This window comes from Eleutherodactylus coqui, chromosome 1 (genome assembly GCF_035609145.1).
Source record: "Eleutherodactylus coqui strain aEleCoq1 chromosome 1, aEleCoq1.hap1, whole genome shotgun sequence".
NCBI classification, from domain to species: Eukaryota; Metazoa; Chordata; class Amphibia; order Anura; family Eleutherodactylidae; genus Eleutherodactylus; species Eleutherodactylus coqui.
In genome coordinates, this window is record NC_089837.1 from 521,468,540 (window position 1) to 521,492,848 (window position 24,309).

Genomic DNA, 24,309 nt, shown 5'->3' on the forward strand with positions numbered 1-24,309 from the left:
GCAGTTGGGGGGCATTGAGTGCAGTAATACAGTCCCTGATTCCCAGAATGGGGACACATAATTTAGTGAGTGCAGAATAATGAGTGCAGCTCTGGAGGATAATACAGGATGTAACTCAGGAGCAGTACAGGATAAGTAATGTATGTACGCAGTGACTCCACCAGCAGAATAGTGAGTGCAGCTCTGGGGTATAATGCAGGATGTAACTCTGGAGCAGTACAGGATAAGTAATGTATGTACACAGTGACTCCACCAGCAGAATAGTGAGTGCAGCTCTGGGGTATAATGCAGGATGTAACTCTGGAGCAGTACAGGATAAGTAATGTATGTACACGGTGACTCCACCAGCAGAATAGTGAGTGCAGCTCTGGAGTATAATACAGGATGTAACTCAGGATCAGTACAGGATAAGTAATGTATGTACACAGTGACTCCACCAGCAGAATAGTGAGTGCAGCTCTGGAGTATAATACAGGATGTAACTCAGGATCAGTACAGGATAAGTAATGTATGTACACAGTGACTCCACCAGCAGAATAGTGAGTGCAGCTCTGGAGTATAATACAGGATGGAACTGAGGATTAGTACTTGGGTATTTCTGTGTGTAGATGTACAGAAACTTTACCTTCTGCTTTGTAACCCGGACGTCTAAGCTCTGACGTTGTTGGCTCAGCTGCCGTCTTCTCTGTGTTAACAGTTCCATTACTTGCCTCCTTCAGGTCCAGGAATGATTTGGCAGAGATCCTGGAACTTCTGAAAGCACAAATAGACCCGGCGTTACTGAAGAAACCCGAGGAAAATTCATCTCAAAATCCCAACCCAGATGAGGATGACGTGAAGAAAGAAGACAGCGGGGGTAAGTGTGGCATGGTGATGATTACCCGTTACAGTCGTCCATCCCTGCTGGACCGCACTGCCTGGAGACCCACGACTAGTGATGTAGGACTGTTCAGCGGCATCGCTCCCCGTGTGCCCTCTCATAGGGACATTGTAGCTCCTGTAAAGGGGTATCTGGTTGTGAAACGAAACTTCAAAAATACCAGCTATAGAAGGTGTTTGCGCCTGTTACGCTGTTTATGGGTATAAATCGTGTAGCCCTGGAATACCTACGGGACGTATCCATGGCAACCTGGGAATAAACACATCTGTAGTGCCAGGAGATGATGAGGGTGATGGATTATAGGGCGACCGACACAAAATCCAAAGCAGAACCGCACTGCAAACTTTAATGACACTTGATTAGCATTCATTTGACATCAACTTTGCCTAAGCGGAATCCCCCGGGCCGCGCTGCGGGTCTGCGTTGTGATGCACTATCCACCAACCCATCACCCTTAGGCCACCTTTACTTTTATTATGTACTGAAATGCTGCGGGCTACTTTGCCTTTTCCTATGTATCTGCAATGCTCCGCGAATGAATGACCAACAATAATTCATTCGTTGGCCGCGTTCACACTGAACAATTAGCGTTCAGATTTACATGATACGATTTTTTTCCCTGCAGTGCTTGCCGGGTCTTCCAGAGAAATGCTCTCCGTATCTGTTCTTGTAGATGAGAGGGTTCAGACCGAGGATCCCTATTATTAACCCCCTCCCAGCCCAGGATGTAAGTTTACGTCCTGGCTAGAAAGGAGTTCCCGCAAATGGTCGTAAACTGATGTCCGGTAAATGGCGCAATCTTAAAAGCAGAACAATGGTCCACGTTGTTAACCCCTTACAGGCTGTGGTCTTTGTTGATCGCATCCTGTAAAGGTTCAGAGAGGAAGGCTACTCTCGCTGTGGTGTCGCCAGCCAGCCGCTATGTAATCGCGGAGGGTCAGTGGGTTGCCATGGTAACCGAACACCAGACAATAGCGTCCGGGTCAGCTGTAACCTCTGAAGGCTATGAATATCGATAATGCACCGCAGTACAGTATTGCAATGTATTATCAAAGGATCACAGGCTCAAATTCCCTGCAGGAAAACGAAAAAAAAAAAAATAGTAAGAAAATACTATTTTGCGCACTTTTACCCTTTTTGTTTAATTGAAAATTTTGAAAGAAAAAAAACACGTTTGGTATTGTCGCATTCGTGACGACCGGCACAATAAATTGAAAACCCTTTTTGTCCTTCACACCAAATGCCATTAAAAAAATGGAGCCAGAATCCTTTTTTTGTGTTCATTTCACTTCCCCCCCAAAAATGCAATAAAAGTAATTAAAAAAAAGACATATGTCCCCCCAAATGGTACCAATAAAAGTTGCAGCTTGTCAAGCAAAAAACAATCCCTCGCAGCGCTCGGCCGATGGAAAAAAATAAAAAAAATTGCAGCATTGAATGCAGTGATGAAGGGAAAAAAAAAACTAAAATAATGTGTATGAATGATATAATTTTGGTATTTTCGTAATCGTACCATCCCATAGAATTACCCATAGAATACATTAATCGTGTCGTTTATGCTTCATGATTAACGCTGTCAAAAAATCAAAATGCCAGAATTGAGGTGTTTTTCTCCAGGCTCCAAAAAAATGGTATCAATAAATACTAGAACTCGGCACGCAAACACTCCCTCAGAAAAACACAAAGGCTGCGGCTTCTGAAAAGTTGGGATGAAAATGGTCCTTAAAAATTGTCGTGTCCTGTAGCCAAAATAAGCCGTCAGTAAGGCATTAAAGTAGTTTTCTCATCTCAGCAAGTTATCCGCTATGTACAACTTGCTGATCGGTGGAAATCTGACCGCAGCTCCCTAATTGTTGACAGCAGGTGACCGCGCATGCGCGCCGTTGACTTTAATGGGACCACCATAGATTGTCCAGTACTTGGACCCCACTGTCTTTGTCATGCACGCGTGTGGCTGCCCGCTGTCAAACTTTGGGATCTGCTGGAGACTATTTCTCTGTACCCTTTACCAAGCTGAGAATACCCCTTTAACTGAGCATTCCCCCTAAGCCAGATGGTACCTTTTTTAATTTCATGATTTTTTTTTTTCTCCCTCTTTCCGATTATTTAGAGAAACCTGCAGAAGACATTGAAATGAAAGAGAAGCCAGATGAGGTGACCAAACAAGGGAGCGAATCTTCAACCAAGAACGACAGTAACCTGAAAACCGATGGCGATAAACCTCTGAAAACGAGCAGCGAAATAAAAACTGAACCCCTCTCCGACGTCGAGGAGGGGAAGCCAACTGCCAAAGAAAAAGACTCCTTCAAGGAGAACATAAAGCCTGTAAAAACCGAGAGTAAGGATGAGAAAGCGGAACTGAAAGACTTAAAAGAACTCAAAGTGGGCTCTGAGAAGACCCCTTCGACCCAGGACCCTGAGCGCGCAGAGGTTTCGGTCATCGTCAAGCGTACGGAAGAACACGTGGAAAAACCTGTGGAGGATACCGAGAAAATGAAGAATGACCAGCAGGCTAAGATCCCTCTGAAGAAACGGGAACTCAAACTAACCGATGATTTTGACAGTCAGGTTAAAGCGGCGATCTGCAAGTCAAAAACTCCCACGAAAGAGCTGCTACAGAAGGAGGAGGGGAAATTAGACGATGACGGTACGAAAGCTGCCGCTCCTGATGGGAAACAACTGGTCAACGGAGAAGTGAACAGCGATAAAGTACACAAAGCAAAAGTAGAGCCGGCGGAGGATGGCGCCTCTGCGCCGAGAGGATCCGTTATTGAGTGCGCCAAGGACGAAAACAGTATTGCAAAGGAGAAAAGGAACTCGAGTGTCATTAAAAGTTTACAAGAACTCAAGGAGAACGGCACAACTAAAATTGTAGATGGGTTGGAGAAAAGTGTGGTGGACCTCAGCCGTGACCGGAGTACGCCCCCTGTGCCAGAAATCGTAGACACTACTGAGGCGGACTCAAATAAGAGCAGCGCAGGACCGAAAGTCGATGACGAAAAGAAATTGGACGCCACAAAAGAGAAGCCGCCTCAGAAGGAGAAGGAAGAGTCTAAGAAAGATGCAAGTCATTCAGAGTCCATCAAGGAGTCTGAAGTTGTAGATGAGGTCCCATCGGCTGAGTCCAAGGATGGAAAGGAGGCGTCGGAGCCTGCAAAGCAAAGCGTCGCTGATGAAAAGGTGGAAGAGCTCAAAGATGATTGCAGCCCAGAGTCTGAATCCAAGGTGAAAGATGTTAAAAATAAAGCCACAAAAGTAAAACTGCCAGTATCTAAAAAATCTTCCACCAGGAATTCTGCTGCTAGGAAGGGGAAACCCAGCGAGGACCCCGAGAAACCGGACAACGATGTAAGGAAAGAGCCCAAGTCTACCGAGAAAGCCGACGCTGAGAAGAAACAGCCAGAGGCGGAAAAGGAGAAGAAGACATTTCCTCTAAGGAGCAAGCGTAAGCCGGCCATGAGGGAGAGCGAGGCTTCCGAGCCTAAGGAGGCGGCCAATGAGGAGGCAGCAGATAAGGAAAAGACTTCAGAGAAGCCATCCCTGATCCAGAAAACTAAAAATAAGCTGAAAGCAATTACAGAAGAGGAGAACAGCGGCTCGGAGGATAAGGAGATGACATCGGAAAGGCAGAAGGACGGCATAAAGCTGACCATCCGCATCTCCAACAAGAGGAGGAGGCCGGAGCTGCCGGTGGAGACCGTGGCTGGGGACGATGCAGAGGATGCCGAGACAGAGGAAAACATCGGGATGAGGCTAAGGCGATCTCCTCGCATTTTCCGACCCTCCCTGAAGGTGAACGAAGTTAAGATCCGCAAACCAGAGAAGAAACAGAGTGACGAGGAAGAATCGCTGCCGCCTCCTGCAAAACCTGCAAAGGAGGAGGGAGAGAAGAAATCTGAAAAAGACGCAAGTCAGAAAATGAAGAAGGTGCGTTACCCAGCATCAAACGCCACACTAAAAAAAAAACTCCTGTGTGATAGCGGACTTAATGTGCATTTGCATGTGGCAGATTTTGGTGCGGATCTGATTTCGTCCGTTTCAGTGGTGTGGAATGTGACGCAGATTTTAGCGCGCATGTCCGCTGTGGAAAATCTGCCCCAAAATCTGCTCCATGTGAACGTTGCCTTAGGCCAAGCTCAGAAGTGCCAGTAATTCAGACAAGTGGCATGGTCTGACTACAGGTCTGCTGACCCAGACTTGGAGGCTATGATGCTGTGAGTTCAGATCAGTAGACCCGCTGCTGGCACACCCCTCCGTATTACGGATCCATCGTTATACCCCAGTAATTGGCTTGTCAGAAACTAGCTTTAAAATTGATCTACCTGCTGCGAAAAATCTGTAACAGATCTGATGCATGTCTATTTATACTGCAGGCTTCACCCCTTAAAATGAGTGGGGTGCAATCCGCCAAAATATCTCTGCAGGTAACATGGGTGCTTTCACACAATGGAAAATCCTTCTTTTGTGGCCCATACCTTTTTAAAGAGGATAAGTCTGATCAGTGGGGGTCCCACTGCTGAGACCCTTACCAATCCTGAGAATGGGGGTGCCGTGTCCTCCTCTTCTCATCACTGCAGGGATGCTTCTCCCATCCAAAATGACGTCACATTGAGTGGTGCGATGGCCGTACGTAGAGTCCAGTGATTGCAGTGGTCACATGGTTCTCCTAAGCCAAACACTCAGCATCATAGATTCCTCTGATTCTCGGAGTTTGGGTCCGGATACCTACCGGCAGGCCGGGGCACTCATCCGTATATTACAGGCGCATAAACGTGTCTGGAATACACTTGTGTGTCACCAGCCTTATAAAATGTCAGACGCTGGGAGTTCACATGTAATTATAACTTCTACGCAGAAATCCAGACCAAGGCGCCGGACACGCTGGACCAACACCCGTTCCCGACGCAAACGTAAATCCTCCAGCGAAGAGGAAACGGAGGAGTCTGATAGCGAGGAGGATTCAGAGGAGGGCTCAGATGAGAAAGAGGAAGGCGTCCCAGGGGAAGACGATGAACCATGCAAGAAATGTGGACTTCCCAACCACCCTGAACTGGTAAGTGTGCGTCTATCCCTCAACATGTAACCTGGTCAGACATGGGGGTGGCAGTGCGGTGGAGAAATATAAGGAGGGGGGATTTATGCTTTTGATGGAGATTTTGAGCCAAAACCAGGAGTGAACCCAAGAAGGAGGAAAGGTATAGAAGGAAAGACTGATGTGTCTCCTGTCCACCTCTAGGACCTTCACCTATTGGATATTGGAGGTTTGCTGCTTAATGGTGGTCCCTCCCTATAGAATTTAACCCCTCCCCACACCTTGATATAATATAACATCAAGGGACTCGGGTAATTAAAACGACCCTCCAACCATGCCTTTGTTTAGGCCCTCAACTGTCTAACCACCTAGATGCCATGGCCACTGCTGACCGTGGCATCAAAGTGCTTAAACTATTAGGATCAAAGGTCTCTCTGATCATGGCCATTACAGCGGGAGTTCGGCAGTTAGTCGACACTTGACTCCTGCGGTGATCACATAAGCACAGCTTATGAGCCCATGCAACCACCTTGACTTAATATTACGTTAAAATGACCCTCTGGTCCCAGGCAAATAACAATACCTGGCATTCTTCCTTTGTGCTGTTGTACCTGAGATCCGCCTGTTCCCATGGCCCATCTTCCAAGATGGCCTATAAGTTTTGGTGGCCATCTGATGCACATTGAGCACTGGTGACACATTTTTTTAATCTAAGATGCTACATTTTGTCTGATTGGCCAGCGCTGCTAATGTGAGCAACACTGGCCAATCGGAGCAGAGTGAAGTGCCTGAGACTACCGATGTACAGGGAGTATCAGGTACTGACCTCAGCAGGGCCACAGGAGCTAAAAAAATAATTGGCAGAAAGGAAGAATGCAAGATAATATTGGGCACACACACAAACCCCATTAGTCATTACAAAAAAAAAATTAAGCTTTAAAAAAATAAAAAAAAGTTACCGTTTAACATAAAACAAAAAAAAAATCCAGTCTATTATAATCCATTATTTTTCCCAAACACTGTGGGGAAAAAATTACACAGTGCAAGAAAGGGTAGGGGGGGGGATTAACCTAAGACTTAAAGGGGTTGTCTCGCGGCAGCAAGTGGGGTTATACACTTCTGTATGGCCATATTAATGCACTTTGTAATGTACATCGTGCATTAAATATGAGCCATACAGAAGTTATTCACTTACCTGCTCCGTTGCTGGCGTCCTCGTCTCCATGGTGCCGTCTAATTCTGATGTCTTCTTGCTTTTTTAGACGCGCTTGCGCTGTGCGGTCTTCTCCCTTCGGCTCTGCTCAGCAGCATCGGCGTTTTGGCTCCGCCCCCTTGTACGCGTCATCGCGTAGCTCCGCCCCCGTCACATGACGATTCTAGCCAATCAGGAGGCTGAAACCGGCACACGTCATGGGACGGAGCTACGCGATGACGCGTACAAGGGGGCGGAGCCAAAACGCCGAGCGGAGCCGAAGGGAGAAGACCGCACAGCGCAAGCGCGTCTAAAAAAGCAAGAAGACATCAGAATTAGACGGCACCATGGCGACGGGGACGCCAGCAACGGAGCAGGTAAGTGAATAACTTCTGTATGGCTCATATTTAATGCACGATGTATATTACAAAGTGCATTAATATGGCCATACAGAAGTGCTGAACCCCACTTGATTTCGCGAGACAACCCCTTTAAATAAAAAGTCATCAAATTCATAAGTACCTCAAAATGGTACAAATAAAAAAAAATTACAGGTCATCTATCAAAAAAACAAGCTCTCCACAACTCCAATGTGAGAAGATGGCGACACAAAGTAAACTTAAAGATACAAGCTCAATGTTTGTTAAAGGGAATCTGTCAGCTAAAGCTTGTGGTCCAAACTGTAGACCTAATGTGCTGGAGGAGCGGACGGATATGTAGTTTTATGGGGAAAGATTCAGTAGAACTTGTATTATATTCATTTATATCTCTCCACATTCTGAGCTGAACTGTCCAGTGGGCGGAGCCATCAGTGACGGCCGCCCCCTGTATGTACAGTGAATCACTGATGGCTCCGCCCACTGGACAGTTCAGCTACGAATGAGCAGGGATATAAATGACTATAATACAAGTTCTACTGAATGTTTCCCCATAAAGACACATATCCATCCGCACGGCTCCTCCTGCTCTATAACATCACGCGTGCCATGCAGTGTGGACCACAAGCTTCAGCTGAAAAATTCTCTTTAAAAGTAGTGTAGCAAAAAAAAAAAAAAAAACCTATATAAATGTTGTGCTACAATTGATGATTCGGGTTTGTTTTCTCCTCCAGATTCTGTTGTGTGACTCCTGTGACAGCGGATACCATACAGCCTGCCTCCGACCGCCCCTGATGATCATTCCTGATGGAGAATGGTTTTGCCCACCGTGCCAACATGTATGAAACCTGCTATGCCCATCACACTTGTAATGCACACTGCATAGTGCAACTTTTATAGGGGGCCGAGAGCTGATTTTTTTTTTCTCTTTTTTTGTAGTGAGTGCCTGCAGGCAGCCAAAATATTATCTTATGTCTTATAGCTGTGTGGATTGAAGTAGAGGGTTTGGAGCTCTGTGTCCGGAACAACTAGGGCTCCCCTATAATAGAGAGAGTATAAAGATAACCGGTCCGAAGTCACTTTACTAAAAGCTAAAAATGTGTTCTTGGGGCGGATTAAACATCTGTTCATTTGGCTTAGTAAGGGCTCTAGTCAATAGGGTGATAAAAGATGGTGTCATCTATCAGGTGTGCCAACTGGCAGCGCCCTTAGCGAGAAACATTAGAACACGCACTGAAGGGCCCCTTTATTAGAGCCCCGGCCCGCTCACAATTGGCGCTTGTATGATAATTCTCCCCGTGACCCCGGAGCATAAAATCACGGGACACGTTTTCCGTGAATCCACATTAGATGGGAAAATCCAGCGATCTGAGCGGCTTCCAGCAAGGCCGGTCATCAGTGCTGAAGGCCAAAGGAGGTCAAACGTGCTACTAGATGGGGGGGCTCTAATAAAGAGGCCGTTCAGTTTATAAAGGGTTCTGACACATCTTACATAGGGACCATTTAACAGCTCTGCATTTTGGGCTCTTGCTGCCGTACCGCTTCACAATGAGGTCAGACTAACCTTGCCCCGCGCTCCCCTCATTAATCCTCTCTGCAGGATCGCGCAGGGACCCCAGCAGAGTGCATTAATCTATATCTTTTTCTGGAACAGAAATTACTTTGTGAGAAGCTGGAGGAGCAGCTGCAGAATCTGGATGTAGTGTTAAAGAAGAAGGAGCGAGCGGAGAGAAGGTAGAGTGCTCTCCTATCTGCCACAGGGCTCTCACGGGTTCTTTCATATTATTAGGTACATTTAAAGGAGATATCTTACCTGTGCCTCTGCAGACGAGGGCAGAAGGGTAAAAAAGGCGTTAGAATGCCGTTATTACATGTGCTCAGATAGATGTTTTATGATTCCCTATCGCATAAAGAATATATACAATGTTAAGTCACTGTGTACATACATTTCTTGTCCCGTACTGATGTGGAGTCACTGTATACATTACTTATCCTGTACTGCTCCTAAGTTACATCCTGTATTATACTCCAGAGCTGCACTCACTATACTGCTTGTGGGGTCACTGTATACATACATTACTTATCCTGTACTGATCCTGAGTTACATCCTGTATTATACTCCAGAGCTGCACTCACTATTCTGCTGGTGGAGTCACTGTATACATACATTACTTATCCTGTACTGATCCTGAGTTATATCCTGTATTATACCCCAGAGCTGCACTCACTATTCTGCTGGTGGAGTCACTGTGTACATTACTTATCCTGTACTGATCCTGAGTTACATCCTGTATTATACTCAAGAGCTGCACTCACTATTCTGCTGGTGGAGTCACTGTGTACATACATTACTTATCCTGTACTGATCCTGAGTTACATCCTGTATTATACTCCAGAGCTGCACTCACTATTCTGCTGGTGGAGTCACTGTGTACATACATTACTTATCCTGTACTGCTCCTGAGTTACATCCTGTATTATACTCCAGAGCTGCACTCACTATTCTGCTGGTGGAGTCACTGTGTACATACATTACTTATCCTGTAGTGATCCTGAGTTACATCCAGTATTATACTCCAGAGCTGCACTCACTATTCTGCTGGTGGAGTCACTGTGTACATACATTACTTATCCTGTACTGACCCTGAGTTACATCCTGTATTATACTCCAGAGCTGCACTCACTATTCTGCTGGTGGAGTCACTGTGTACATACATTACTTATCCTGTACTGATCCTGAGTTACATCCTGTATTATACTCCAGAGCTGCACTCACTATTCTGCTGGTGGAGTCACTGTGTACATACATTACTTATCCTGTACTGCTCCTGAGTTACATCCTGTATTATACTCCAGAGCTGCACTCACTATTCTGCTGGTGGAGTCACTGTGTACATACATACTTATCCTGTACTGTAGTTATCTAGTGATTACTGGGTATCTGATTTGTTTTCTCGCCTCTCAGGAAGGAGCGACTGGTTTACGTCGGGATCAGTATTGAGAACATTATTCCTACGCAGGTACGTCTCTCCTTCACATCGAGCTGTGTGCCGTATGCTGGATTAGTTGCTACAATAGCCTTTATGTTACAGGAAGCAGCGGAAGTGCCAGAGATACAAGAGAAGGAGGAGAAGAAGAAGAAAAAGTCTAAGCCCTTGGAGAGGAGGTCAACGAGAACCCGGAAGTTCATCAGTTACAGGTGAGGTTACTTACCTGGACGCCGTCCTCTTGGATTCTGCTGATTAGATGACTTGGAGGCGTTCTGCTTCAGTATTATGGCATGCCACTGTGGTGTGACTGCCTGAATCCTCACCCACCCTCAGTAGGATGCGGCCATCGTTCTTATTTTGCAGTCGCTGAGATATGATATCCCATTATAATTAGTGGGGATTCAACCTCTGATACTGAGAATGAAGGGGATGCAGTACAAAACCAGTTCTTCATAGTCTTTCTGCAACCCTTTTGTCCTTGGGATATGTGGGGGACTCAAGGGTCAGACCCCTACTGATCAGAAAGTGATGGTGTGTCCTAGTGATCAATGGGAATAACCCTTTACAGGAATTGTCCAGGGAGAGAGAAACTTACCCAATCCAAGTGCAGCAGTGCTGGCACCGCCACCTCCAGCCTGTTTCCACCACCAGTTCATGGGGTATGGCTTCTTTCTCCTCCCTCTTTTTTTTTTTTTTTTTTTGTGACCTCCTCACTGCTGCACCCCGGACTTCACCAGGTAAGCTCTTCTCTCCCCGGACACATCCTTTTAACTGTAGAGAAACCCCCTACATGCAATACGGGGGGCTTAATTTGAGGAAATCCTTGTCAGACCCAGGAGCTTTCACAAGCCCCTAGGCTGCCATGGAATAGCACTCCACGATCTTTCATGTGGGCCATTCGGGAGGAGCCCCCTCGTACTGTGATGCCATCTAAATGGTTAACCGGGTTATACCACAATTGCACGTAATCCCGTTTTCCTCCTTGTGGGGTTCTGCACCCCCTGCAGCGGGGAGGAGATTGAATGGAACTCTGATTGCACTAGCGCTTCATTCACTTTCAATGGGACTGTGGAGATAGCCGAGTGGCACCAGCCCAGGTTTTTCCATCAGCCCTATTGAAATGAATTGAGCACTGACCGCGCACGCTCAGCCAGCGCCCCATTCACAGTGAAGTCCCCAAAGGGGGAGAAGTGACCCCTGCATTGATGGGCAGAGCTGGACACAGGAGTCTTAATTCATAGGCCAGTACAATCACATCCAACATACACGTACAGAGGATGTCCGTAAGGGGTTAAACGCGGCAGGTCGCCCCTTTTTAGTAACATGTGGAGAGTTTTGCTTGCAGCGCTTTCATATCTGTACAGTAACGCTACTGACCTCTGCTTCCACAGGTTTGATGAGTTTGATGAGGCCATTGACGAAGCGATAGAAGACGACATTCGGGATGGAGATGGCGGAGGTGGTGAGTGATCTCCCGTCTTCCTAATGGCGAGTGCTCCTCTGGTAATAAGGTGCAAAAGCAGATGATGCCGCATACAAAAATGGCCCCAGCCGCAGGTTCCTGGTCTCACGGTTTGGAGTCTGGTAGGTCCGATCTTTCAGTATTCTTTTCTCTTTTCCAAAGGTGGTGGCAGAGGAAAGGACATGTCTAACATCACTGGCCACCGTGGCAAAGACATATCCACCATCTTGGAAGGAGAAAGGGAAGAAGGGAAGCGTCCTCAGAGGGCCGTCAGACGCAAGAAGAGACGGCGATTAAACGACCTAGACAGTGATAGCAATATGGACGAAGAAGAGAGTGAAGAAGAGTTCCGGATCAGTGACGGGTGAGTCGGTCTTGTGCACGCGACCACCGCTGCATCCAAACCCCTCCTTGCCAATACTTTGTGGGTGAGAAGGAATACGAACCCTCCGGACCCCCTCTGAAAACCCACTTTGTGTTTTTAGCTCTCAGGAAGAATTTGTTGTATCTGAAAACGCGGAGGAGAGCGATGAGGACCAGCAGTCCAATGACAGTGACTTTGGTGCTCGCCGACCACGCCGACACTACAGCCGACCGATGAGGCAAAGTAGGCGAATAAAGAGACGTAGCGTCCGGAGGAGGTACTCTGATGACGATGAAGATGATGATGACGATGAATCTGAGGACAGCCCAGCAACTGGTAATACTTTCTGTACTATTTCTTTGCATTTGTACTTAGCAGATTACATGGCTGCACAGATCCCGCTACAGGACATCGGGCTTCTTGCCACCCTCATGGAGTCTGTATGACAGGGTGGTCAGTAGAAGGTCATTTTGTAGGGTTCTGGCGGCGCTCCTCCTGTTCCTGCAGTCCTGATGTTAGGCTGATGGCCTGTCCAGCTCTCCTTGTGTAACGGCCGTGTCCTGGTACCTGCTCCATGCTCTTAACACTGTGCATGGAAAGACAGCAGACCCTGTATGGATGGGCCATCCGGGAGGAGCGGGACTACCTGTACAACCTGGTTGGGCTGCAGGTAGCACCTCATGTACTAGTAGTATCAAGGACACCAGGACTAGAGAAGACTCGGTCAGGAAGGAGAGAGGAAATGTCTCCAGCCCCTTTTTGGGGTGTCTTGCTGTCACCCCTCCGGTGTACCCCTTGTCACTTTCATTTGCAGTAAAGCAGGTGAAATGGATTCATAATCGCTACTCCTTCCTAACCGGACAGATTGATATCCCTGAAGCATAAGGCTGTGTTCTCACTTCTTTAAAGTTGCTTGCGGCTGAGATCCCACCATGACTGCCAGTAGCCGCACAAGTTTGCTGACCTTATCGGCAAGCTTGTGCTTCTCTTGGCTGCAACAACTGGGTGGAGTCTCTGGTTTTTGAGATGTGAGGACGCCTAAGTGACTTGAGGTTACACTGTGATGCTTACTGTTTTTGAGCAGTGTAGATTACTTGTACTGATCCTGTATTATACTCCAGAGCTGCAATCACAATACCTCTGGTCAGTCAGATCTGTGTGAGGCTTGGTGAACCATTCACCTATTCTTTTGTGTTACTGCAGAAACAGATAACAGCAGTGATTACAGCGAGGACTACCTGGACACCCGCAGAAGGAGATCGCGGAGAAACCAGAAGCGGCAGGTCAACTATAGGGAAGATTCAGACAGCGAAAACTCGCAGAAAGGCGCTCGCCACGGACGAGGGAAAGAAATGAGACGAGTCCTGAAGAGAAGATTTTCCAGCTCTGAAAGCAATGGTGGGTTTCTTGCACGCTGGGATACATACTGGTCTAAACCTAGATTTATTATAGGTCCGTAGTATAATGTACACCAGTTATTGGAGAACTACAACACTCAGCATGGACAGCAGGAGAGTCCCTGGATGGAGACTGTTGGTTTATAATGCTGAGCGGTGGGGGTGAATTGATACAATATGGAGCCAGAAACGGCATCTAGTCCTGTGATCCCTCTAATTGCTCCTTTAAAGCTCCTGCAGTGTAGTTGGAGGAGTTTGGTTGTCGGAGAGACGGAGACCCTTTGAAGAACAGTTTAGAACGGCGTCTGTCCTCTTTTGCAGTTTATATAGCACTTAATGAGCAATATGTAGTGAATAAAGTGAACAGCAGTGTTGCTTCCTCTACTGGATGTGGCAATCACATGAGCTGCTCCACCTGGCAGGGCAGAACTGCTGGGTCTTAATAGACAGCGATCACAACCAGTGACTAATGTCATCACAGGGGCTGGTTTTACCTGGTGGAAATCAGCAGGACAATCCTGAAGTACTCCGAATGGCTGCTATAAGCAAAATATAGCGTTCTGTAGGATTGTACACTGATGTAAATATTGAAGAGGATGCTGCTCTTGCAGGAGCACTGCAGTACCTTCACTGCAGTACCTTCACTGCAGTACCTTCACTGCAGTACCTTCACCGCAGTACCTTCACTGCAGTACCTTCACTGCAGTACCTTCACTGCAGTACCTTCACCGCAGTACCTTCACCGCAGTACCTTCACCGCAGTACCTTCACCGCAGTACCTTCACCGCAGTACCTTCACCGCAGTACCTTCACCGCAGTACCTTCACCGCAGTACCTTCACCGCAGTACCTTCACCGCAGTACCTTCACCGCAGTACCTTCACCGCAGTACCTTCACCGCAGTACCTTCACCGCAGTACCTTCACCGCAGTACCTTCACCGCAGTACCTTCACCGCAGTACCTTCACCGCAGTACCTTCACCGCAGTACCTTCACCGCAGTACCTTCACCGCAGTACCTTCACTGCAGTACCTTCAATTAGCTGATTGCCGGGAGTCCCACTTACCAGATATTAATGGCCTATCCTGAGATAAGGCCGTCAATTTTATAAGCCTGGACAACCCCGATTCCCACAGTTGATCGCTGCATGTAAAGGGCTGACAGAGGCAGGGCCCTCGCCCTGTAACGCAGTGTAATTGCGGCAGGTCGATTGCCATAACATTTGGACGCCAGACCATGACATCTGGGCCTGCCATGGTTTATGATCACTATGACTGCAATGTATCGTAGCGTCATCTGTAACAACCCGTAAAGTAAACTGAATGAACTTTTTACCCTGCATGGCAAATTCAAAAAAATAAACTGCGGGGCGCAACTGAGTCAAAATGCTTTTTTAAAGTTCATTCTGCCTCCCAAAAAACTGCAACAAGTGATCAAAAAGTTGCATGTACCCCAAAATAGTATAAAAAGTACAGCTCTTCGTACAAAAAACAAGTCGTCACAGCGCTCATTCCATGGAAAAATAAAAAAAGTTATGGAATTTTGAATGCAGCGATGAAAAAGAAACCCAAAAAAATTTATTGTGCAAAACAAAAAGGCTGAAAAAAACCTAATTTTTTTTTTTACCGTAATCGTAACAATTCGCATAAAAAATGTATCATGTTTATGCTGCATGATTAGGGATGTCTAAACTGTCAATTAGTTTTTTCTCCCTGCCCTCCAAAAAAATGTAATCAAAGTTATGTTTACCCAAAAAATAGTACCAATAGAAAAAAAACTGCAGCTTGACACGCAAAACACAAGCCGTCATACGGCCGTGTCGACAGAATAATAAAGTTATGGTTTTTGAAAAATGGAGGTCTGGAATATTTTTGCATCCAGCACTTCCTATTTTACTGTTATTGGGCTCCTAGGACGCAGCTAAACAGACTGCGCTAAAGAGGATATAACATGGTGTTATGGGAATAATAATATTGCAGAAGATTTCACTGGTTTGGTCCAGATTATAATGAGAAGCTTCATGCATGAATATATGTATTTGAACTCACGGATGCTCTCTGTCAGCCCTCAATACTCTTCTGGTTTATTCAAAGGAAGTACAATACATTTATACTGAATATGACGCACCAATTACATGCAGCCCCCCCCCCCCCCATCATACAACTCATGATTGGCCCAGTATGCAACGACGCTGATGATTAACATATGTTTACGCCCCAGGTGTATGTCGCTATGTGAACATGTAATTCCTAAATGCCCAAGTAGCATAGACCGAAAGTATGCAGTCAGAGATAAGAAGTTCCTCCTGTTGTTAGCTCTGGGAACCGAACGTGGGAGGTTTAGCTTCAACTTCTACTTGTACATACCAGACTATAATATTGAGCTCATTAACCATTTAACTGCTAGCTATTTCCTATGAAGGTGTATATATATATATATTATAGTTTGCATAGGCTGATTTAAGAAGCGCATTTATATTATTATTACAACAATGGCGTGACTAAATGCTCACAATACAATAAACACTAATTGCGCTCTTCTAAATTCTAGTGAGTGACTTTTCCTCGGATGACGAAAAGCCTCGAAATGTGAAAAAGAACCCGCTGAGGAAACGCATCAGAAGCTCAAACGATGAACTTTCCGACGAAGAGGAAGAGAGACCCGTCAGAAAGCGACTAAATCGTATCGAGACAGATGATGACGACGACGACGACGACGAAGAGGAAGGGGACGGTAAGGTCTGCAGTAGCGACAAGCCTCCGGCAGAGGACAAGCCTCCGGCAGAGGACAAGCCTCCCTCGGCCAGCGTCGTCCCGGAAGGCACCAAGAAGCCTTGTTACCGGATAGAAAGCGACGATGACGATGACTTTGAAACCGTCACAAAAGACGGCAGCCCGTTGGACTACAGCTTGGTGGAGTTACCTTCCGCTAACGGACAAAGCCCGGGAAAAACTATTGAGACTCTAATCGGGAAACCGAGCGAAAAAAGCGAAACCACGAAGGACACATCAGCCCCCGTCAGCCAGGCTTCCAATGGGACAGGAGGCGGTCCGGAGGCTGCGGGTGCCGAGGAGGACGAGGACGAACTATTGAGAGTAACTGATCTTGTGGATTATGTCTGTAACAGTGAACAGTTATAAGATTTTTCACCTTCTTCCATTTTTGTGCTAATTTATTCCACAGTAGCTCATACCAGCCGCCGGTGGGCCAGTTACAAAACGCGGTTTGAAAAATCCGACCCTCTTCACTACGAAAAAAATTTTACCTTTTCTAGAAGCGAACACTTGACCAGTTCTACAGTCTTTCTGTGAAGTGACCAGTTTATGAACTTCTCAAAAAATTTCTGTACATTTTTTTCTTTTTTTTTTTTTTTTAAATCATTTTCTCTCATTGCATTTGTTGTGGTCATGAGTAATTTCAGTGACTGGGAATGACAGAGAGAAAAAAAAAAATGGCGGCAACTTGTGGTACCTGGAGGGAACCGTGTGAATAGGGGAGGGGGTAAGGGGCAATATGCATTCCAGATGTCCCCCCAAAAAATTATTTTTGTTTAGGGAGGCTAATCCAAACAGGAAAGGGGAGGGTGGGGGGGAGAAGTGTGGGGGGGGGGGGGGGGAGGGGAAGAAGCACTTGATGCTTTTAGCTTTTTTTCATATGAGATATATATTCTATTTAATTACTCAGTACTTAGGTTACGATGCAGGCAGTTATAAATAAAATTTACCAACTACTTTACCGTTGCTTTGTGAGTCTTAGCTATATGGTTGGTTTTTACCCCTCCGTTTTTTTTTTTTGTATTAGCTAGTGTAGCTTCCACAGTGACCACAAGATGTATATTTAACCACTTCTGTGTCAGAAGGCCCTTATATAACACATTATGTCGAAACAAAGATTGCTGCTGTCATTTCTAAAGTTGATCCACAAAAAATGAATTTTTTTAAGACCTAGAAAAAGATAAACGTGCTGGTTCTAGTCTCCTTTTTCTTTGTTTTACCGCCACGTACGATGTGATAAGCCTTTGTAATGCCTTATTATAACCTTCATACTGGCACCAAGATGTATTTTGGGGTAGAATGGCTCCTACGTGTCGTGTTGTGCCAAGATTAAAAGTTATCCTTTATCTAATGCATAGGGGGGAACTATCTGATTTGGTGGGAGTCTGACCTGTGGGACCACCCATCGAGCATTAGAATGGGGGGTCTTGTGTCCCCACCCCGAGTGACTGGATCTGTGGTCACATGTGAGCACTGCTGCTCTATTTGTTTAATTAGGACTACTGGAGATTTAAAGAATAACTGGTCAAAACTTTTGACATAACTTTTTTTTTTTTTTTAATCAGTGGGGGTCCGGCTGATCCCCCGCTGATCACTGAAATTAAAAGACTGCCCTGCTCACCCGAGCGCTGATTGTCTGTCTATAGAGGTCGTTCTATGCATCAGTTTTCATTTTGCTGAAAGGAGGCAAGAGGCAAACATTATAGCCAAAGGGGCACACAGCACTCGGGTGATGGTGGCCTTCATTTCAGTGGTCAGTGGGGGTCTTGGCACCCGGACTTCCAGTGATCAAAACTTTTGACATGTCAAAAGTTTTCTAAAAGTCATTCTTTAAGTGCTCGGCTATCAGTCCCCCTAACGTTAATGGAGTGCAGCACATGTGTGAACACGGCTCCATTCATTCAGGGACCTTCAGGACCCCCTTCTCAAGATTGGTGGAGGTCAAGCTGCTGAAACCTCCACGATTAGCCAGTTAATCTCTACCCTGTGAATTCTGATGTAACCCCTTTTATTATGTAGAATTGCTTAAACTGTAAACTTCTACAGATTTAAAGCTCATTCACACGAGCATATTAGAATGGCGTATTCCGCACTACAGGTTGGCGAGTCATTCATTGATTTTGGCTGTTGCACTCGCACTAGCCTTTTTTCATTGCGTATAATACGTGTCTAAAAAGGAACGCGACATGTTCTATTTTACCGCGTATTATGTGCGATAGAGCTCTATTGTTCTCTATGGGTGCATGTAAAATGCTGTACATATGCAATTGCATGGCGTATGTGCTGCGTTTATATGCAATGTCGCTAAGCGACATAGCGGGAAATAAATGAAAGCGGGAAGACTGCGCATGTCAGCGTGCGTGAGATATGCTGTCATGCGGAGTCCAAAATTGCTGCCATATGCGGAGATACACCGGCTCACACAGCGGTGAAATGCAGCGTTATACACCCAGCGTTTTACCACAGACACCTATGTGAATGAGCCCTTAATCTACATATTGTGTTAAGTAAGACCAGGCCTAAACGGCAACCTTGGTTGCATCACCAGAGATCGCTATAGACCTGCAACTTCGTGCTCTCATTAAGGTCAATGGCGTCGCAGGGCAACTTTCCATAAAAACGACCCACAGATCACAGAAAATCCACTAAGGTTGGATTTTTTTTTTGCAATTTGCGGTTCGCAGCAACCTGGTTGTCGTACCGCAACTCCATTGACTTGGAGGGTAGTGTGAGGTTACAGGGATACACGGCGATCTTTGGTTGCGTAACCCATGTGTTTGGCTAAGGTTGGTGTGTAGGCCTGCCTAATTGTACGAATGCTCTCGACTATATTGTGGTGCATTGCAGGAGATTACACCGCAGTACTTGGCCTGCTGTATACTACATTTCCCATAGGGCACAGCAACAAAGCCAAATCTAGAGAGGGGCTGAACTAACAAGGAAGAGGGCAGGAGGATAAGGGATGAGATGAAGCTGCACAGGAGAGAAATTATAATTTTTTTTCCTTGTGTTTTTGGCTGCTAATTGGCTATTATAATTTCTTAAGCAAACAATACTTAGAGGGACTGTCCAAAATTAGAGAAACGTGGCTGCTTTTTTCCCCAGAAACGGCGCCCCACCTGCCCACAGGGTGTCTGGTGTTGTAGCTCAGCACTATTGAAGTTGATGGGGATGAGCTGTAAAGCCGTACAGAAACTGTGGACAGGTGAGAGCGCTGTTCCTGGAAGAAAACGGCCATTTTTCTCCAATCCATAACAATCCTCTCAATGAACAGAAATTATAATTTGTCAAAATCTATTTATTGGGTTTGTATGATAATATTAAAGGGATGTTCCATTATCGGCCAAACATGGACTTGATAGGAACAGCGCTCTCCATGAGGTGGCAGGGAGAACAGAAGCCGCTGCGTGCGACAGGGCGATGCCGTTTCCATAACTGCTATTAACTTCTGTGGGAGTTACAGAAACTGCAGTGAAACTTGCTTGGCTGTTTCTGCACTCCCAGCCCACCTGGTCACTTCGTACAGTCAGGCCAGGTTCTGGTCGAGGCCAAAACTAGAAATGTGTGCAGGTCCCAGAGGTGGGACTTTTAGGGCATATCCTGCACATATGCCCTAAAAGTCTGAGATGGAAGACCGCTTTCAATCTCATATCTATGGTCATCTTACAGGGGAGAACATATGAATGCAATACAGAATGAGACCTTAATTCCAGACCTCTCTCTATGAACCAGAGTAGCTCTTGCTCTGGAGGACTTGGACTTACCATGTATCAGCCAGCTGCTCGAATGGGTGCCGTGTAATACCACATTTCTCCTTTAGTGGCTGCTGTAGCCTTTAGCTTCAGTCAGCAATAACTGCTGCTTGCTGGGGCTTATGGCTACTGGAGCTGGGACAATCCAGTGATCACCAGTAGGTCCTCAATTGGAGGAATGGTCCAGTGGTTGCTGTAGCTCTTGGGTGGAGGTATAGGTTCTTATTGCAGGGATATGACTTTCATGTAGCGAGTCTTACAGGCCACAACCCCTGCAGAAAAAAATGCAAATTAACTCAAACGCTATCTCTGGTGTCAACCAAAAGGTAGCTACCCTGTAAGCCCATGTCTGACCTATTAAATAAGTAGTGGTAATATAAAAATGTTCCATGTAGAATACCCCTAAGGCTAGCTACACATGCGAGCGCAATATATTGTGCTTGTCAACCTGCGTTTTACCTGCAGAAGCAAGGTGATTTTCTGGCAGAATCGCCCCTCATGCTTTCTGTGAGTTTTCAATCCTCTCACGCACGTTTCACGTGTGATGGTGGATTGGAAGTGGTTTTCATTGATTTCAATGGGAAAGCTTGCATCACACGGTATGCGATGTATTTAGGGTCCCACTAAAATCAATGGGCGATGCGTTCCAAGGAATGTAAAAAAAAATTGAACGTGCCATGATTTATTTTTTTTCCCCCCAGAAGCATCGCTCATGTGCATGACTTAATTCAAAAGAATGGAGTTGATATTCACCTGAGCTTTGTGCGTCTCGCAGTGCACAAAACTCTCGGGACATTCTCCGCCATGTGAAGATCTGGCCAGGGAGCGGTCAGGGTTGGGGGAAAGTGGAGTGGAGCAAAGTACAGAGATAATGACAACCTGATCCAGAGCTCAGGGGACCTCAGATAGGGTAGAAGAGTCGCCTTCTAACAAGACAATGACCCTAAGACCCCGGCCAAGACATCGCAGGAGGGACAACTCTGTGAATGTCCTTGAGTGGTCCGGACAGAGCCCTGATATGAAACCAATTGATCAATCTCTGGAGACCTGAAAATCACCGTTCACAGACGGCCTCCATCCAACCTGATGGAGGGAAGAAAATCCCCAAATCCTGGTGTGCAAACCTTGTGCCATCATACCCAAGAAGACTGGAGGCTGTAGTCGCTGCCAATGGGGCATCAACTAAGTTCAGAGTACAGGGTGTGAATACTTATGTCAATGCACAATGGTAGTTTTCACTTTTTTTAAATTACAAAGATTTTTACCATTTTGTTACTTTTTTTTTTATTATGGGGTATTGAGGGCAGAATGATGGGGGGGGGGGAATTAAAAATGTGAAAAAAGTGTGAGGCCTAAAGACTTGGGTGGAACAAGGAGTAGTGCGATTCCCTGCATCATACATCCCCCTGAACAGAATCTGATGGGTCTCGGATACGGAGTGGAAGAATCTTGGACATTACATAAATTTAAAGGGGTATTCTGCTCCAGCAAGTTATGCCATCTCCAGAGGAAAAGGGATAGCTATCTGATCAGTGGGGGTCCGACCGTTGGAACCCCCACTGCTCACGAGAATGTCCCCGAATTAAGGAAGCGCAAGTCAGGCAGATACACTGCGCTCCATTCATTTCAATAAGGGCACCAAAGACTCCTGAGTCACGTCCTTACTGCACCACTGAGAGCGCAGCGCACATCTGTCCCCCCGCCAACCGCTACTCAGTACTGCCAGTCAAGTGATGTGGAAGCAGAAACCTCCCCTGACCGGTGGTGCTCAGTCGTGGTTGCCAGAGGACGTATGTGTGCTCTGCTCTTGGTGCTGCAGTGAGGATGTGGAGGAGCGCCGGGTAGGATGAAATCGGCTGATTTTGAATCAAATTCCACACCAATGATGCAGTTTTTGATGCGGCAATGCTGTGGATTTTGCCATAGAATTCTCTGCTGCAGAAAATCCACAGCACTTTCACCATGCGTGAACAGACCCTAAGGGTGCCGGTCCACGGGCGTGATTTCGCCGGCGAATCATGCCGGCTGGCGCCTTCCATAGCATTGCTATGGAAAGCGCCGGCGCCTGTCCACGAGCGGAGAATCATTGTTATTCACCGCTCGCGGCGGGCAGCCTATCAGATAGGGCTGACCGCCAGAGGATATGCGGCGGGACTTTGCATCGCCCGTGGACAGGGGCAATGCCCACGGACGGATTTCTGCTGCATTTCCCGCAGTGGAAATCCGCGTCTATTAGGTTCTATTGAGCCTAATAGCTTTCCTGCTGCCAGCGCTCACATGCAGAATTCTGCCGCGGATTTCCGCTGCGGAAAAAAAATTGCAGCATGTTCTATTTCACCGCGGATTTCCGCAGCGGGAGGTCTCCATTAATATAGTATTAATGGAGACTGTGGAAATCCGCAATCACTCATGTTTTTAAACGCAATACTCCCGCAGCAGAATTCCTTAATTTACGTGCCGAGACGTCCGTTACCCGAACTACTGCTATACTTTATGCAGATTGCACTCCTAGGAAATGAGAAAATGTTTCCCTGAACGACCCTTTTAACCCTTTGCATCCCTAAAACTGAGGGAGCGTGATTTCTAGGAAACCAAAACTTAAGAAGGCTCATTCTGTATTCGTTCTAACAGCTCCTCTCCGAAGGGACGGGGTCAGAACCCGCTATCTCAGGACATTCCTAAGCCAGGAAAGGATATGGGGGAGTATGAGCCTGCATCAATACAGACCAGTGTATAACACAAACACATTAACCATTTATATGCCGGCTATTCACTAAGGAGGAAGATATACGAATATATATATATATACACACACACACGTGTTTGCCTAGGCTGATGTACGAAATATAGAATACATACATTATTACTATAACGAGCCGATTGCCGTTCAGTTTTTATGCCTGACTGGATGATAAATGATAAGTGACCAGAGTATCGTTCGCCGTTCAGTCGCTGACTGTATTCACACTGACCCCGAGGCCTTTTTTAAACAGCTGAGAAAATTGTGCGACGAGTCCCGCATGCGTATTTGCGCCATTCTTTTGAACGTGATCATACACGAGCAATTTTTTTTTCCCCCCTCATCGCACCGCACGTCCCGTGTTTTGGCGTGCCCTCGCATGACTGTCAACTGCTCTCAGTGGGGTCTGCGGCAGCACCGCACCACATGCTGGGTGCCCACGATGCCAGGTCTCCCCATTTAGAACAACCGCGCCAGATTATCGCTACTTCCCAAAAGTGATGCGGGGCGGGTTTAATAAAAAAAATGCCTCACATCCATGGGGATGTCACGTTGGCGAGCGCCCCTGTGAGGTCAGCCTTAGGTCTGCTGGCCGGTCCTGTGGTCATGGGTACTGCAGCGCCCATGACGTTACGATCCTGAGAAGAGGCCGCGCCGGTCACTTGAGCGCTATGGACCCTACAAACAGCTGGTTGCCAGGGATCCCGAGCGGCGGACCCCCTCCGATCTGACAGCTGAGCTATCCTGCGGATCGCTAATCAATATTTTAGTCCTGGTAAGTCCGTTTAAGCCCCCCTATGCCCGTGACTGCGTTTGTACCGCGCTGATGTGAATGATTGCTGTGCAAACAGCAAATGATCGCTCTTCCCGGTAGCGACTGGAGTTGCGGGGAAACAAAAGAGGCGAATGTACCGTATTTTTTTTAATTTTTCAAGCACTTAATTAAAAAAATACTTAAATCCTCCGGCTGACTCTACTCTTTGTGCGCCTCTCCTTCCGCCTGTTTCCACTCACTGACAACAAGCAGAGTTCTTGTAAAGGGTGAGAACTTGAAATACAGGCTTCATCTACCTGAATACACCAGTAGTATATATATATATATATATGTATATATATATATATACACACACACAACACTATTTACAGCTCTAAGCAGAGTGACTCTACAAACTACTAAGAAACTACAACTCCCATCGTCTCTGTCAATCATTGGCCGGTTTTCTTCCATTGTTCCTAAGCATAGCGCTCGGCATGGGGCGTTGCCATGGTTACCACAGCCGAGCGGAAGTGACGTAAGGCGTTCGGCGCTTACTTTGTGCGTCACTTCCTGCGCGCCGGTTTGTGTCAATT

At 46.5% G+C, this 24,309-nt stretch overlaps 1 protein-coding gene across 1 annotated transcript in view; it reads left to right on the forward strand.

Annotated features, from left to right (window-relative positions):
- Positions 1 to 16,847, forward strand: part of RSF1 (remodeling and spacing factor 1) — a 34,228-nt gene extending 17,381 nt beyond the window's left edge. The window contains exons 5-16 of the mRNA XM_066588259.1: positions 720 to 856; positions 2,991 to 4,807; positions 5,736 to 5,933; positions 8,216 to 8,320; positions 9,136 to 9,215; positions 10,447 to 10,501; positions 10,574 to 10,680; positions 11,863 to 11,933; positions 12,096 to 12,297; positions 12,419 to 12,633; positions 13,501 to 13,695; positions 16,244 to 16,847. Of these exons, the coding sequence (XP_066444356.1) occupies positions 720 to 856; positions 2,991 to 4,807; positions 5,736 to 5,933; positions 8,216 to 8,320; positions 9,136 to 9,215; positions 10,447 to 10,501; positions 10,574 to 10,680; positions 11,863 to 11,933; positions 12,096 to 12,297; positions 12,419 to 12,633; positions 13,501 to 13,695; positions 16,244 to 16,833 (3,772 nt within the window). The 3' untranslated portion in view covers positions 16,834 to 16,847. The remainder of the gene's footprint in view (positions 1 to 719; positions 857 to 2,990; positions 4,808 to 5,735; positions 5,934 to 8,215; positions 8,321 to 9,135; positions 9,216 to 10,446; positions 10,502 to 10,573; positions 10,681 to 11,862; positions 11,934 to 12,095; positions 12,298 to 12,418; positions 12,634 to 13,500; positions 13,696 to 16,243) is intronic.
- Positions 16,848 to 24,309: the final 7,462 nt, after the last annotated feature.